Here is an 18,255-nt window from a genome sequence, read left to right on the forward strand (position 1 = left end):
TTTTAGTTTATGTCATCCACAATACTACCAGAAATAGTAGCCCTGCAGTCTTTCTCAAAGCAATTTTATCTAACTTCTATGAACCATTCTATTCTTAACGGTAAAGAAGTAAAGATGTAAAGATTAAGGATTGTTAAAAGGTTTTTTTCCAGAACATGCTTTACCTTCTCTTGTAAATTCCACATGACTACCTGGGCCTCTGTGGTAGAAAAGCCTTTATGCCACAATAACACAATCTCTAATATTTAGCTTTGAACTAAACGTTGTGTTAACTAGAAATATAAAGCCCCTTAAGAGAGGGGCCTCCGTAGGGCCTCCTACAGAGACATGTACAGAGTAGATGAGCAATGCATTTTCCTTGAATCATATGAGGACAGGATTTAGTCATCGGACTTCAGTGCTGAGCTGGAATTACATTTCCCCCCAATAGTAAGTTTGAGACAGCCACCACAAGTGCTTTGATCCTCAGTGAGAGATAGAGGAATTATTCTGGGAGGACAAAAATTTGTGCATCATTGGGAGAGCTGTCTCATCTACACTCAAACACCGATTTATGTGTGTTTCTGATAATATCTGCTTATGCTCTGATGTGAACCCAGAGCATGAAAGAAGTGAAAAGCCCAGCATCCCCCATTAGCGAGACTATCCCCTTTGGACAGCTAAATGGCCTTTCCCCCAAAAGCGAGCAAACAAGTCTGAGTTCAGAAACTTCAAATGTTGTCAGTATTATTAAATTCATGTTATTTATATCTAAATGTTATTGAATTTTCATTATTTGGTTCTTTGATTAACTTCTTATTTCATTATTTAAATTTAATTGTTATTCATCAAAATAAAATATCCATGCCTGCAGCATTAACCAGAAATCAAGCTTGGCAATAGGATTCATGCTTCAGCTTTGCTCCTAGGGAAGTGCCTGCTAAGCACTCTTTGAATTTTGCATCCATTTCCTGGTTCTGAGTTTCACTGAACAAATTTTTCCAATCGCCAACTTCACCTGCAACACACACAAAACAACAGACCCGGACATCTGTTAGAATATTTCTTTCTATCTTCTTTTTTTGGGGGAAATCGGAGGGGGAGATGAACTACGAGAGACTATGGACTCTGAGAAACAAACTGGGGGTTCTAGAGGGGAGGGGGGTGGGAGGATGGGTTAGCCTGGCGATGGGTATTAAAGAGGGCACGTACTGCATGGAGCACTGGGTGTTATACGAAAACAACGAAGCGAGGATCATCACATCAAAAACTAATGATGTATGGTGACTAACATAACATGATAAAATAAAATAAAATAAAAAAAGAATATTTCTTCCTGATTTTTTTAGCTACTTTATTTTATTTTTATTTTTATTTTTATTTAGGTGTAGTTGACACACAGTGTTACATTGGTTTCAGGTTCAACAACTCTCTAAGTGATGCCGTGCTCATCACAAGTATAGCTCCCTTCTGTCACCTGTATGCAACACCTTACAGTTCCACCGAGCTGTATTCCTAATGCTGTGCCTTTTATTCCTGTGACGTATTCATTCCATAACCAGAGATGTGTACCTCCCCACTCCCCTTCACCCCTTTTGCCCATCCCCCCCCCACTATTTCTTCTCGATTTTACCATTTTTCAGTGCGGCATTTCACTTTGAAATGTGAAAATGACACATGAAGAAAATTAGTCTTAAGAACGAATGTAAGTCTTGTAAAATTAACAGTATCACTGGGGCTTCCCCATTGGTGGCATGGGAGGTGATGTGCTTTTTACATCACTGAGGGGACAATAGACTTCAATGATCTATCCCCACCCCTGTCTCAAGCCTTGAGACCTAAAATTCCACTTTTTGAGAGTCATTTTTTTTCTCTGTGAAGTCTTTTAAATACTTTTCCCCTTGAGAAGTTGTCATTTTACAGCAGGTTTTTGTGAAGACCTCAGATACTGAAAATTTTGCAGGAAGTTATTATTTTCCTGAGATTAGTAAATGTTTTTCTTATTACTTTTAAAAACAAAGGAAATTACTTCTTTCTTTAGAATCTTTTGGTGATTTGGGTTGAAGGTGCAAGTTCCTTGTTGCATAGCCATTTGAAATGTCTGTTTATTAAGAGGGTTTGATGACAGGAGGAAATGCTTAGATATATGAAGGGAATAACGTAAAACACAAAACTGTTTACAAATGTCATCCGCTGACATCACAGAGTAAGGCTGGAAGAAATATGCCAAAAAAGTTAAACATGCCTCTGGTGGGAGAAATGTGGATAATTTTTAATGCTTTTGCACATTTTCCCGTGCTTTCTGAATTTTCTACGAGGAATATTGTAAAAATTTTAAATTATTACTTTATTTTTGAATTTTTCTGTTCTGAATAGTGCTTGATTAACAATGTACAGAAAAGTCCTATTTTTTCCCCTCCTTTAAAGTTCATCAAACAAGGCATAAAAATCAGGGATAAATTCAGGAATCAAACCAAAGCCAGATTTATATTCAATGTTCCATTCACAGTGAGGATTTTAAATGGGTCTTCATTTGATAAAGTGTAGTAGAGTCAAGTAAACCCATGTTCAAATCCTGACTCCATCAATTATTAGCTTTGTGGCAATGGACAAATTAATAACCCTGAGCTGTGGTGCCCACATTAGTAAAATTAAGGAATCAATATCTTTTTTTTTTGCTATAAAATTTATGCCCAGCAAAAGGTCTAACACACGATAGATGCCTGATAAATGATAGTTGTCGTTGTGATGTGTGCTGGTTCTAAATCACATTATACTTTTGTTATATATGCAACTAAAAAGCCTGGTAATCCCTAAGCTATATTATCATAAATTTATGTAAGAAATTAGAATGCTTTAATGAAATTTAGGTAAAATCATCAAGTGACAGACATAGCTAGTTGCCTATCCAATACTCATTATCTCTTCCTTCCTTATTAACAAAACCCCGATTTTAATTTAGTAATAATGTTCCCACCTTAAAAAAAAAAATCACAGTTCCCAGGCAACAGGGCAGAGAGAGGTGGCCAATGAAGTGTACAAAGTTACTGATGAGGCTTCCCACAAAGTTCTTTAAAGGGACCCCACTCAGCTAATACACTTAATTCTGTCTCTTGCTAGTCCCTTATTTTAATAAAATAATACTTTAATTTTAATGTAATGGCAGTGTTCTGGCTGCTATCTTGCCATCACAAAGTGACAAGCAGAAAGGTAGAAGGAACCTAGATATTGCAGACCTGCCAGACTAGTTCTGAACTGACTGTGTCAAACTTCTTGTTGAGGGAGAGAAAAAGGAAATCCCGTATTAACTTAAGGTCTAGTTATGTGGATTGCCTATTACATGCAAATTGTGGGTGTCCCAGAAACCAGGGCGACTTTACCTTTGCAGAACAGAAACGGGCCAACAGCACCATGTGTTTCCCGGGACTTTGCTCACATTGCTTGGAAGGTACTCTGGGCTGACATGGTTTGAATCTGCTCCCCAGTTAAAGAGAATCCAAAGAACTCAGCAATTTGTTTTATTCCAGCAGCCAGGTTCTGAAGACAAAATTTTCAAGGATAAACTTCTTTGTATGGGAATCATGCCATAGCAAAGACAGGCTTCTTAGCCAGAATGGATTTATTAAGCTTAGCTCTCTATTTATCTCACTATCTTTAGACTTCCCTTGATACTTCTATATCAATATTCAAGATGGCCCTACATGATATTCTGTATTGATTTTACTTTGTAGTTTCAATGTATGACTCTTCCTGAACTCTTCAGGATACAAATAATGACAGTAAGCGTTAAGTAGTAGGTAAGAATCTTATCTAAGGTGATACTAAAAAGCACCAGTCTAGATGAGCTGAGGAAATTAATGTAATTGTACGTGCTCGTTCCAATTCTCTTTTCTTCTGAATTCTATGTTTAATTCCATTACGAAAGTCTAATTTTTGGAATCATAAAAACTAGGAGTCTTGAAATTTATCTTGTCTAAATACCCTTGTAAATCATGAACCTCCTCAACAGTATCCCTGACCACGAAGATTCAAAAATCTCCTAGAACAGTTTCTTAAACTGTATTCTACAGAACATTAATTTACTTTAAGGTGGTTATAGATGTTTCATGAAAAAAAAAAAGGAGGGTGAAGGGTTGAGGTCAAATAAGTCTGGAATCCTTTCAGTTAAATAAAGATAACCTTTTTGTTAGTTTTTCCTACAGGATCTCTGAATCTTTACTATGCCAGCTACAGTGTGAACGTCCCAAAGGAGTAGCAGTCCCCAAATCCATTTGAATAGGCAACCTCTAAGCAAGAATTATTAACATCTGGGCAACACTGACATTCCATAGAACACAAGTTTTAGAGACATTACTCTTGGCTAGAAGGAGAACAGATTAAATTGGTATGTTCTTTCATGTTTCATAGATGCACTCTATCAACGGAAGGGACAGGTTCAGTTATACTTTCCTTTGATAAGAATTTCAGGGGAGACTGGTGTTAAGAACTCACTTCCACTAGAAAGCATCTGACATACTCCCTTCTTTTTAACATACTTTCTTCACTGGAGTTCCAGGACCCTGGCTTCCTGTCTACCTCAATAGCCACTCCTCTGTCTCCTTTGCTGATTCCCCCTGTTTCCCAAACTCTCTCTATGGGGGACTCCAGGGCTCAGTCCTTGGTCTTCTTCTCTTCTCCATCTGTAACTTACATACATGGGTATGTAATCTCATGTGCCAAATTTATACAGCCCAGAACTCTCTCTTCATTCAAGACTTTTATACCCAACTGCCTACTTGACCCCTCCATTTAGATGACTGATAAACATCTCACACTAAACATACCCAAAACCAAACCCCTGATCTTTCTCACAACTCGCTTTCACCTACTGGCATCTCCTACTCAAATGATGACAACTCAATCCTCTCAGTTGGTCAGGCCAATAATATTGGAGTCTTATCTGATTTCTCTTTTTCTCTCACCACTCTTTCTTCCGTTCAGTCCAGCAGGAAATCCTATTAACTCTTCTTCAACATATATTCAGAATTCAACCACTAATCACTGCCACTGCCCCTTCTGGCCTGAGCCATCATCTTCCTTTGCTTGGACTATTGCAATACTCCCTTCATGGGTTTCTCTACACTGTCTTTGCTTCTCCCTAGTACGTTCTCATACACCAACCAGAATGAACCTATTAAAAACACACCAATTCCTATCACTCTTCTTCTCTTACAATGGCTTCCCATTTCACTCAGAGTGAAAGCCAAAGGAATTTCAATGGCCTGCCACATGATTCCCATACTTCACTCTACCTCATTCCCTTGCCTCTGTTCTCATTGGTTAATCTCCCCAGGCTCAACCCTACTGACCCCGCCACATTCACCTCCTTCATGTCACTTAATGATGCCAGGAACACTCCAACCTTAGAGCCTTTGCTCCAGTTGATTGTGTATGCCTGGAAAGCTCTTATTCCAATTACCTACTTGGCTCACTCCCTCTCTTCTTTAGATCTTTGCTCAAATCACTTACTTTCCATGAGGTTTCCGCCAACTACCCTATTCTATACTGGGATATGTGCAGCATCCCAGTTCCCCACCCCTACCTAACATTTCCAATTTTCCTTAATCAGCTATGCCATTTTTGTCTTAAATATTATAAACATTAAAAAAATATTGTGTTTATTATTTATCATTCTCTCTCACTGCCTTCTTCAGCTAGAAGGTAAGCTTCTCCAGAGCAGTGAACTTCGTCTGGCCTGTTCACTGATGTATCACAAGGGCCTAGAACAATGCTGAGCACTCACTCACTAAATGTTCATGGATAAACAATTAAAAAAAATAACATCATATGGAAAAATCAATTCACAGCCAAATGCATATTCAATTAAATCTCAACTGAAACCTACCTACTATTTTTGCCATTCTTAAATTGGACCATCTATCATAGCAGAAAATAAAGCAGCCACTCTTAATCATAAGTTGCTAACCATTATTTTATTTCTGTTTAATAAACAACCTAAGCCCCTATGCATTGTATTTTTTTCCTAGCCTCTCCCACATATTTGGAATATTCTTTTTTTTTAACTGAATACAATATTCACACAACCAGACATTAAAAGTAAGTGCTCCATGTTATATTTTATAAGAAATTTTGCCATAGAATGTCAATAATCATAATCTCACCTTTTTCAGGTCTTCATATAATAGGAACTTAACGTTTTCATCATCAAGATGTTTGTTCCAATTAACGGCAAAATCAAAATAACTTCCCCAAGAAACTAAAAACACAGGGAAAAAAATTCTTAAGGAATTTTAAATAACTGAGGCTAAAATGATAGATGGTTAATTTATGCTCTAAAATATAAACTATACATATGTGTATATGCTCAAACAAGATTTTTTTTAAAGATTTATTTATTTTAGAGAGCACACATGCCAGTGGGGGGAGGGGCAGAGGGGGGAGAGAGAGAGAGAGAGAGAGAAGCGGACTTCTCGCCGAGGAGCCCACCAAAGGGCTCCACGAGAGGCTTGATTTCACGACCCTGAGATCATGACCTGAGCCAATATCAAGAGTCTGATGTTTAACCGACTGAGCTACCTAGGCACCCCTCAAACAAGATGTTTATTTGTTATTACAAATCTCTGCTCCAAAAGAATTGGCATAAACCATTCCTATTGTCAGATTTCTATTCATCTTATTATTTTCATAAATAATAACACAACTAAGCTAGTTGCAAAAGTGGTTTGATAAAAACTATCAGACATTCATGAATATTTAGGTGAATAAAATAATTCAGAAATAGTGAATGATACATGAAAACTGACAGTACCAGAAAGAAAGAAATGATGAGACAGATATTATCTAGATCAGCATTGCCCAATAGAAATTTAATGCAAACCACAACTGTAATTTTTATTTTATTTAAATTCTATTACAATCGAGCCCCACATCGGGCTCTCTGCTCAAGTGGGGAGCCTGCTTCTCCCCTCTCCCTCTGCCACTCTGCCTACTTGTGCTCTTTCTCTCTCTGTGCATCAAATAAATAAATAAAATCGTTTAAAAAATACTTGATGTATTTTTTCGACTTCTAAAACTTTGGTTGAAAAAGTAGATTCATACACTCAACTTGTACCAAACTTATTTAAAAGTCTCCAATAACTGAACTGAGTATCTGTTTTTAAGTTTAAATTTAAGCTAATTCAAATTAAATAAAATTTAAAATTTAGCTCCTCGATTGCACTTGTCACATTTCAAGTGCTCAGTTGCCACATGTAGCTAGTGGCCCCCATCCTGGACAGTGCAGATCGAGACACTGATCAGCTGTGCTGCTTGCGGACTGTGTGACTTTGAGCAATTTGCTAAACCCCTTTGTACCTTAGGATCCTCATCTGTAAAATGGGGTTTTTAGGAGGTTTAAGTGAATTAACACATATCAGATGCTTAAAACAGCCCCTGATTTATAGTATCCACTCAACAAATTTTAACCATTATTGCTATATCATTAATAATAGTAATATTCTCATAATTATTATTATTATCATGAAGCCCTTGCTTTGAGCCAGGCTGTTTCTACATGTTTTATTTGTTGTGGCAAACTCTGTAAGTTTCATACCCATATCCGATACACTTCCGTTTTTGTTGCTACCCAAACTGATTGCTTGGGTCTAAGCCAACTGTGAGAATTTGGGTTCCTGTTTTTCAGCCTCTCTCAGAGCTGTGGTTGGCCAGCAAGACACAAGCAGGAGTCTGCTGGAAGGTTTCTAGCAAACCTGTTGCTGTCTTGTTAAGTCTTCTTCGTGAACTGAAGGGGATGCTTGGAAGGACAGTAGCCAACTTGAGAGTATGTTGCAAAAGGGGCAAAAGGGAGAGGCCAAGGGAATGTCAGAGGTGTTGGCCCGACATCACTGGGCTGGGCAGCTGAACCAGCTGCCTACCTTCAGGCTTCTTGTTTAGTGAGAAAAATAAAACACAATCTATTTAGGCCCCTGTGGTCAGGTTTTCTATTCTTCCAAATACACTATTAATTGGTACATTTTATCCTTCAATCTTTAAAGCAATCCAATGTGATAGGTTTTAACAATTTTTAAACCTGTTTTGTTGATGGGGAAATAGAAACCCAGAGAAGCTAAGTCACCACTTCAAGGTCACAGGGTTAGTAAGTTATGGGTATTGTCATCTTTCGACAACTGTCTGACACAAAAGCTAGGGCTACCAAACAAAATGCTATACTGTCCCACTTCCTGTAGGTCGGATACTCTTCTCCTTACTTTAGAAGTAAAGAAACCAAAGTTCACAGCGATCAAATGTCTTGCTCAAAATCACCGAGGCATGAGTGATTTGAACATGGGTTTAAGTTCTAGCTCTGCTCACTGGGTTATATAAGACTGATGAATCACTGAACTCTGCCTCTGAAACTAATAATACACTATATGTTAATTAACTGAATTTAAATTTAAAAATTAATTAATTAATCTAAAAATGTTCTAGTTCTGCTACTTAATGGCTGCGTGACCTTCTTATGCCTCTATTCCCATCTTTATAAAACGGGGACAATAATAGTATTTATCCTCGTAGGGTTCTTATGAGAAATGAAATTTAAAAACGTATGCAAGGGATAGCATATAGTGCCTGGCATGTAGTAATTGTTCAGTAAGTGGTAAGTATTTTATTCTCTCTAATGTTAATTATAATATATAGTAGTAAGTGATGAAGCCCAATCCAGACCTCTCATTCCAAATCCTGTATGTTTCCCAGTACGTTGAGCTTCCTCCCTGGGTTGAATTTAACAAGTTTGTAAGGCAGACACTTTATTCAAGTTAAGCCCAGCACATTTTATCATTGTCAATCAAATAATTAGGCTGAAAGAGTGGCTAGAGCCACAAAGATTTCCTACGATAGATTGTTCCAGTGATGACAGCTTCTCATCACTAAATGCCCTCTCATGTCATCAATGGGGGGCAGTTTCAGACTTGCCTTGACTGCCTCCTCCAACCAGTCTCAGTGAGTGGTTTCCAGACAAACTAAACTTTCTTCAAGGTGCTTCATAAGCACCTTCCGTGCACTATTTTTTTCTCTCCTACACCCCAATCCCCATACTTCATCTTTCCTTTGGGGCCAGTACTGACTGCACCCAGTGTCCATGCATGTGGTTGCTGGGCTGGTCACCTTCAAAAGTGGTCCTCTTGGAGCGACCTGTCAACAACTTCCTTTCTAGGGTCATCTGGCATTAATTCTGCCTTCTACTCCCTGTAAGACTCAAGAGAGCCACGAGTCAGAGAAGGCATCTTTAATCTCTGGCCACTCTACCCATGGGGGGCAGAGTCACCAGTACCTATAAGCAGTGGGACCCCTGGCAAGTGATTTAACTTGTGCAAGGGGCGACTACTGCCTTATTCATAGTTTGTTACGGTCCTAAGCGAAATTATGCACATACAACACCTACGTTAGTACCTGGAGCATCAGTAATTGCAGTTAGCAATAACCAGAGGTGAAACAACAACATGGTCTAGCAAAGCTGATTTCCTTTCTGGCAAACGAATATCTTAGGTGTGGGTTTTTAAGATTTTTAAATTTTATTTTATTATTATTTTTTAAGTTTTTATTTATTTATTTATTTATTTATTTATTTATTTATTTATTTAGGTAATCTCTATCCCTCAACATGGGGCTTGAACTCACAACCCTGAGTTCGAGAGTCACACGCTCTATCCACTGAGCCAGCCAGGTGCCCCTGTCCCATGTCTGTTCGATGCCCACCCCCTACTCATAGTCAACATATGAATTGCCTAAATTATTTTTAAAAACACTAATGTATTATTGTTTGATGAACAGAACTAGTGGTGCTATAAAACTTCATTTAAAAGCAACTTTTCGGTTCCTGGATCCTCCTTAATCTTCTTTCTTTACTGTAAGACACATTTGATTTTTTTGTACTTAATGTGGTCATCTGTTGAAGTAAGAATTATTTTGCCAACAGCTATACCTTGTCCTTTCATGAACTGTCTGAAGAATTCATCCCAAGAGCCATAGCTTGGAATATCAGGGACATCATTGTGGAAATGGAAAAAAGATACTGCCGTATCTTTAGGGTTTCGAAATATCACCAATATCTAGGGAAAGAAAATTAAGTTAGTTTATTCAGGTCTATGTTTTGAACTTTGGAAAAGTGAAGGGGTGAGCAATATCATTGTGTAATCCTGTATACGACTTAATTTTGTTAACATATAGAGAAAGAAGGACAGTAAGAAATTGAAGAAGAGGGGGTAGCAGATGGAGAAATTTGGGGAGAAGGGAGAAAAAAGAAGAAAAAGCACATTGATGTTGTAGCAGAGAACTTCTGCTAATGAACTTAGTAAAAAGAGTTGTATGTAGAAGATATCGAAAAGGAAAAAAGAGCAAACTCGTTAGAATCGTCATAAGGGCATGACCTGGGAAGTTAAAACGCCAAGTAAAAATTGCAAAATAATATTAAGGAAAATGAAAATAATGTTCAGAGTTTGGTGGGAGAAGATCAAACAGTGATAAGAGTAACCAACACACCTATTGTTATGTACGCATGACACGAAGTTTGCTATTATATGTGAAATTCAGAAATAAAATGTTTCAGACCTCAGGTAAATAATGCTCACCAGAAAGAACAACAACAACAACAAAAAACCCTTCTGCTTGTTTTCCTAGATTGTACTGTTTTGTAAACACTCTAAATATCTTAGTGGGATTCTGAAATCTATTCACTATAAAACAGATTTTAAAATATGTTCAATTCTAGGTATATGTTTTATATCCCAGCTGAAAATGCATTTGCTTTGCATGAAACAATAGCAAATATAATCTGAAGAAAGAAATAACATAAGAAATACTAAATCTCACAGTTCATTTATTAAAATTCTAAAGATGCAAACTTCATCACATAGCTCAGAAAGGCAATATCTAGACGTTAAAAACTTCAAATTGAAATATGAGTAAGAAGGGACACTCACCTTGGCTTTATTCTTGAAGATGGACCCAGGTAATTTGTCATAATGGAGGTGAGTTGCCAAAATCCTTGGCGATGGAAATTGTTTCATTCTCTTAAAAATATACACAATAAAGTGAAAGTGTGTGTGTGTGTCTTATGGTCAATCATCCTTAAGTGTAGTATCTGAATGGTAGTTTCAAGCATCGCTATTGTTATGCTTTTTCCATTTCCTCCTCCAATTTTTGTTTTGTTTTGTTTTTTGTTTTAGAGAGAGAGAAAAGAAGAGTGCGCTTGCGCACAGGGGTGGGGGAAGGGTAGAGGGGGAGAGAGAATCTTAAGCAGTCTCCACCCCCAGCAGGGATCCCTGCGGGGGGCGGGGGAGGGGCGGGGGGGCTGCTGGGCTCTATCTCACAACCCTAGGATCATGACCTGAGCCAAAATCAAGAGTCAGATGCTTAAGTGACTGAGTCACCCGGGCGCCCCTCCTCCAATTTTTAATTTTTTTCTGTTTTCTTGCTTTGTGGGGGTGAAGAATGGAGAAAATCATAAACAAATAATTTAAATCGTCCTTTTGGACTTCCTTATAGGAACTGGCTTATCTTTTTTTTTTTTTTTTGGTCGTTTTTTGAAAAGTTTACCTTTTCTCGAAATCACATCAAATTCTTGTGTTCAAGACAAGCTCATAATCTGCGGTCTACTCTTTGACTTAATTTGGCTCTCTTCTATAGTCAAGGTCTTTAACAGAAATATTTAAGTTTTTCATAGCTCCTCCAAACCTGTTTTTAATATCTAGCTTTTTTTTTTTTTACCAAAAGAATTCCAGGGGCATATGGGTGGCTCAGTCAGTTAAGCATTTGGCCTTCAGCTCAGGTCATGATCCCCGGGTCCTGGGATCAAGGCCCACCTTGGGCTCCCTGCTCAGCAGGGAGCCTGCTTCTCCCTCTCCCCCACCCCCACTCCACTCATGCTCTCTCTCTCTCTCTCTCAAATAAATAAACAAATAAATGAACAAAATTTTAAATTTCCATTCAAATATCCCAACAGAACCTGAAAGTGCACAGTCACTTGAATATCTGAGAAATATTTTACAAGAGAAATTCTTGTCAGTGTGAGGACTCAGTCATTGATTCTTTGTGTGTGTGTATCCACTTCCACTGATAATTTAAAAAATGAAGTTATCTGCTTAATCTGCCAGGGGTAAGGGTTTCATCTTAATATTAGGCCTTTAGTACGTTATATGGCCTAAGCTTCAAGTTTATTTCCACACTTGTAGAGGTCACTCACTGCTTGGTCACATTATTTCCAGTGATAAAATGATATTTAGATATTTATAGCCAATTGTTCTGTAAAAACTTAGTGGAGATTCCAACTCAAGCAAGGGCAAAAAATAAAATGAGGTTTTTTAAAAAAAAAATTTAAGGGGTGCCTGGGTGGCTCAGTTGTTAAGCGTCTGCCTTCAGCTCAGGTCATGATCCCAGGGTCCTGGGATCGAGCCCCACATCGGGCTCCCTGCTCAGCGGGAAGCCTGCTTCTCCCTCTCCCACTCCCCCTGCTTGTGTTCCCTCTCTCGCTGTGTCTCTCGCTGTCAAATAAATAAATAAAATCTTTAAAAAAAATTTAAGTCAATGATATGGGTCCAAGTGGTGATTAATAGTCATAATACTTAATTTATATCAAACTGTCCTAATTTTTAGTTTTGAATGTCACTTTTACATTCATTCACAGCAATCCTCTCAGGTGGGTATTATAACCCCCATTTTAGAGATTAATAATAGGCTTTGAGGTTTTAAGTGCTTTGTACAAAATCGCACAGGTGGTGATTTTCCGATTAAGTTGTAGTGTGCTGTTTCCACTACACTGCACGGCCAAAAATCACAAGACATATGAGAAATGGTAAAGTTCCTAAAAGGATTAGAAAAATACCCAGGGAGAAAATGAGAAATAACTGTAACAAAACTGATATGCATATAATAAAATGTCGATGAAAATGTAATATGGCCAAACTATAAGCAACGTAAAGACTGTATGTTTATTTTATTTTATGTTTTAAGTAATCTCTATGCCCCAATGTGGGGCTCTAACCCACAACCCTGATATCAAGTTGCATGTTCCACCAACTGAGACAGCCAGGCATCCCAGGAAAATATATGTATTTTAGGAAAGTCTTCTGTAAAGTGAGTAACTGCTGAGTAAATCTCATCTTCTTACTGATTTCCATTTTAAAATAGGGGCGCCTCGGTGGCTCAGTCAGAACATGCAACGTTTGATCTCCAGGTTGTGAGTTCGAGCCCCACTTTGGGTATAGAGTTTACTTTTCAGAAAAGCTGGAAAACTGGGTAAATGTTAGCATCAATTGTAAAGTTGATGCTAAACACCCTCTTTAGAAAAAATGTTATGCAATGGCCTGGACAGGGGGAAACCAGTGGGGCTTTTCATTGGCCCATCGTTTCTTACGTAGGAAAAAGCTGCTGAAGACTCCTGTCCACACATCCTGAGCCAGTCCTGACCGCCCACGTCTGGGCCCTGATGTGGCTGCTAGCGCCTCGGATACCTCCTGAGGTTGCAGCCAACCACAGGCAGGATGCACACTTACCCCCCACTCCAGCCCACCCCTCAGTCCACGTACATCTCATTTGCATGCGATTTTTTGTGACTTTAGTCCGATCCACGGAAATGGGCTTCCTTCCACCTAAGATCCAACTTTTCAGTTTATATTTGTCATCATGCCAAGTGTCTCTGTCATTTTCCAGAAACCACTTTCTAAGTCTCAATTCAATGACTTATTTCTTAGTAACCCAGCTCTTCCGTCTGCTTGTTGGGAGTCTTGGTAGTAAACACTTCTCAAAGTTTTGCTGAGACTGTGGTTCCCCCTTGAATACAGCTTTCCCTTCCCGAATGCATTTCTGGTGTGTCTAGGCAGGGCCAGGGATGGTCTTCCTCTCACCTGTCCTATCCGAGCCCTGAAGTCCTCAGGCAGATCCTTCCTCCCACCTTTTTCTTGCCTTCCCTGGCAGGGACCAGCGCATCCTGTCTCACACCCAAGCCCCACTTAATTATACTGATAAAGTGAGTAATAATATATGGTAAGGTGAATTAGAACAGGTAGGATGACCTGTTAGAACCTTTACACACACCAGTGACTTACTCTCTCAGCTACTACTTGAGTCATCCCGGAGGCAGGGACATTAAAGGTAATGTCTTCCTGGAAACCTCTGGGGACTGCTGACATAAACTGAGGGTAGGATTATCTGGGCCTTAGAGGAACCCTCCTGTTGGCATCCCACCCAATTCTCTGTCTTCAGAGACAAAGCTTTTTTGTTTTAATTTTTTTTTAAGATTTTGCTTTTTATTTTTATTTAAGATTTTTTTTTTTTAAATAAAGATTGTACTTATTTGCAAAAGTGTGAAAGCATATGCCAGGCGGTGGGGGAAGCGGGTGTCGGGGTAGGGAGAGAGACAAGCAGACTTCACACTGAGTGCCAAGCCAGACTGGGGCTCAACCTCAAGACCCTGAGATCATGACCTGAACCAAAACCAAGAGTTGGCTGTTTAACTGACTGAGCCACCCAGGCTCCCCTAAGATTTTTTTTTTTTTAAAGATTTTATTTATTTGACAGAGAGAGACACAGCGAGAGAGGGAACACAAGCAGGGGGAGCGGCAGAGGGAGAAGCAGTCTCCCCACTGAGCAGGGAGCCCAATGCAGGGCTCGATCCCAGGACCCTGGGATCATGACCTGAGCCAAAGGCAGATGCTTAACGACTAAGCCACCCAGACGCCCCTAAGATTTTATTTTTTAAGTAATCTCTACATCCAAATGGGGCTACAAACTTACAACCCTGAGATCAAGAGTCACATGCTCTACTGAACGAGCCAGGCAGGCACCCCTGGTTTTAATTTTTCTTCAGGTTTCTCGGCTTGCTTTCCCTCCTATTTTTCTTTTATAAGTCGGCTGTGCAGAGGTTAAGAAGCTCGAATCGGAAAACTTGGGTTCAAATCCTGGCCCTGCCATTTATTAGCCCCTTGACCTTGGGTAAGTTTCTAATGGTTTTATCTTTTGTAAAATCGTGATGAGGTTATTTCACCATGAAATGAGATAATCCTTGAAAAGTGCTGGGATAATACGGTAAGCACAAAATAAGCTGCCATGATTTAAGTACTGTACTTTCTGAACACAAAACTAAAAATATCCCCCAAACGGAAGAATTCTTTCTATGATAATTTACTATAAGTTTAAAGGCTGTTTTGTACTAACCTGGTATTTTTCTGGGTCCCCACATTCAAGAATTGGGAATTCTGGATATTCATACTTTTTTTTAGATTCAGCAAATATCAATTCACTAATGATGTGGAGAATCCAATTTGAACCTGTAAGAAAAACAAAGAAAGCTCATTAAGGAGTCTTGATATAGCAAAGGCATGTTACTTTCACATATATATCATAAAAATTAAAACCTACAGCCATCCTGTGGTATGTGCAATGTACATCTGAAATAAACTGGGCTATAAAAGAAACAGAGTTTTGTGGAAACAGCACTTCTTATGTTAGTACAAAATTCAAGTTATCTTATTTTTCAGATTTTTCCTTTAACAAGTGGCAATGTTTCTTGAATCTATCATATGTTCCTTACAGAACAATGTTATGTTATAGAAATGATTTTTTATTATATATCATGTATTATTTCCCTTATGTTAATGAATATTTTCTATAGGAGTATTATAATTTTGATTTTATTAAAACCCAGCATCGATTAACAGAAAAATATCAGATGAAGATGGCTTTAATAAACCTAAGTGATATTTTTCTGTTAATCGATGCTGGGTTTTAATAAAATCAAAATTATAATACTCCTATAGAAAATATTCATTAACATAAGGGAAATAATACATGATGCCAGTTAAAAAAAATCAAAAGTAGATTGTGAGATTTTATGAAATAGGAGAATTTAGATTCTTAATGTCTCATCCTCCATTGATGAATCACCATGTAAAACTGGTTTGCAAAACTAAAGGATTGATGATGTTTGATCCTGAAAAATAATCTATTACGTGGAAATCATCATATGTATTATAGATAAGGGCATGCTTTTGTCTTTAGTCGAGAATCAAGATGAAAATCTTTACTGTTGTCAGTGCTTGATAGCAAATGGACTTCCCTGCATTCACCTTTCTGGTAGCTAGCCCCACCATGAATCCTTTCTGCATCCATCATCCAGCAGACCTCCTCCCTCAGACACCGAGGTTTCTAAATCTAGCAGTTCTAGTGATTGATTTCACAAGTTATGCTCTTAACCGTCTTTTTATTTTTTTAAGATTTCATTTACTTATTTGACAGAGACACAGCGAGAGAGGGAACACAAGCAGTAGGAGAGGGAGAAGCAGGCTTCCCGAGGAGCAAGGAGCCCGATGTAGGGCTCGATCCCAGGACCCTGGGACCATGACCTGAGCCGAAGGCAGACGCTTACCGACTGAGCCACCCAGGCGCCCCTGCTCTTGACCGTCTTGATCATCCTCCCACTGCTTTCTGGCTAGCTTCATGCAGCGATGAACTGCCCTCCTCCCCGACCTTGGCTTTGCACCCTGCCCAACTACTCACGATGAGAAAGTGCCCTTGTAGAAAATGATTTGTCATTTACCACACTTTGGATAAGATGCGAGCACTATGTCATCACTTCTGGCCTCAAAGGTGTCCAAGGCCTGGAAAGTTTCTGAGGTGCACATGGTGATTGGGTACGGAATTCCCTGATGAGTGAAAAACAAGCAAGAAAGTGCAGTTTCTTTTGATTTTTCCAAAGCTTCGTCAATGTAGTCAATAAATTTGGACTTCCTGGCCATGCTGGCTCCCTGCTGATGAACCTGTTCTGTGGTCGTCCAGGGACAGCAACGGCTTTTAATGGAGTTTCAGGAGGTGGAATAAAGGGCTCCCCCAGTTCACATGAGAAATAAATCATTGAATTCTCCCCCCCTCCCCCCCCACCTGCCGGTTTGCACGCCCACCTCTGACAAAAGGCAAACCGCAGGTGCAGAGCAGCGTGAGGATCAGGGAATATAACCCCAGGGGTTGATTATATTACCATCATAGACAATCCTCCCAAGGAAAGTAAGAATAGAATCCATTACCAGAAGATAACAGATATTAACTTTCTAAGAAACAGTTCTTTAACTGAATCAGACAATTTTCCATCACAGAATTGAGGAAATTTTGTATGTCAACAGAACATACCTTACTGAGTCAGGTGGTAGATGTAGGAGAGCAACTTTTAATCTCCATTTTACAGCGGGGAAAGAACAGACCAGAGAGGGTTCCTAGTTGGATAGGTTTCTGGGTTTCATTATATTTGTAATAATGTATTTTTAAAATGTTTTTCAAAAGGTAAAATTGGAATATCTGACTGTCCTACTATTTTCATATTTCCATAAACCACATCCCTGTTGGAGATCTTATTACTTACATAACAATGGGATGCTATTCACTGTAGGTGGGAAGGTTGTGTATTTCAGAATCTCCCTCCCAGAAAAGAAAAGGAGTAAGACTGGACTCCCCGCCAAGCTGCTTAGTGGGATTGTCCCTTACATTATAGTCTTTGTTTTCCTGGGGAAGGTAGAATTTAAGGCATTAATTCACATGTTGCTGTTGTCCTTTGCTTGCTTCTTAATGAGTAAAATGATAAAAAAAAAAAAACAACAATATGCCTGGATCCTGTTTTGATACTAATGCCTGTAATTATAGGAGGATTTGGGGGGCTGATTGTGAGCTCTGATTCTTCTTAGTCTCCCTAGGCTGAGGGCGGGCTGTCAGTCTTACAGTTCTACCTACTTGACTCTTATTTTTTTCTTAAGATTTTATTTTTTAAAGTATTCTCTACACCCAGTGTGGGGCTCCAACTCACAGCCCTGATTGTATTCCACCAACTGAGCCAGTCAGGTGCCCCTCCCCCACTTGACTCTTAATTGTCTGCATGCATGGTGGAGGTAAACAGCATGAATGTGTAATTACCTAGATTATATGATACATTTGCACTGGTGTGCTTTCGAGTGCAGGTGGGCCTCCAGTTCTGTACAATCCCATTTTCTGTTTAGCTCCTCGATCCACCCAGGCCTGACATAAGTGATGGGGGACCACTTAGAGGGCACCGCCCTGGCTTGGCTCACACTTCCTGGTGGCATCAGCACAGGAGGTTTGTTTAAAGCTCCTTTCCTTGAGATTAAAGACATTGTTCCCTCTTAATGTTTTTTCTTTTCATTTTTTTTCTAGGCTATGGACTTATACCGGGCGGCGGAGGGGGAGAAGAGAGAATTCTGGAAAGAGAGAGAGATTGAGAGGTTGAGAGAGAAAGAGGGA

At 39.1% G+C, this 18,255-nt stretch overlaps 1 protein-coding gene across 1 annotated transcript; it reads right to left on the reverse strand.

The window, feature by feature from the left end:
- Window positions 1–866: 866 nt before the first annotated feature.
- On the reverse strand, window positions 867–16,748 carry SULT6B1 (sulfotransferase family 6B member 1). Its single transcript, XM_027623829.2, is given in 7 exon segments — window positions 867–997; window positions 3,360–3,516; window positions 6,141–6,235; window positions 9,941–10,067; window positions 10,938–11,027; window positions 15,169–15,281; window positions 16,550–16,748. Coding segments are annotated over 7 exon segments (912 nt in total).
- Between the last annotated feature and the right edge of the window lie 1,507 nt (window positions 16,749–18,255).

The sequence above is a fragment of the Zalophus californianus genome, chromosome 8, assembly GCF_009762305.2.
Source record: "Zalophus californianus isolate mZalCal1 chromosome 8, mZalCal1.pri.v2, whole genome shotgun sequence".
Classification (NCBI taxonomy): Eukaryota; Metazoa; Chordata; class Mammalia; order Carnivora; family Otariidae; genus Zalophus; species Zalophus californianus.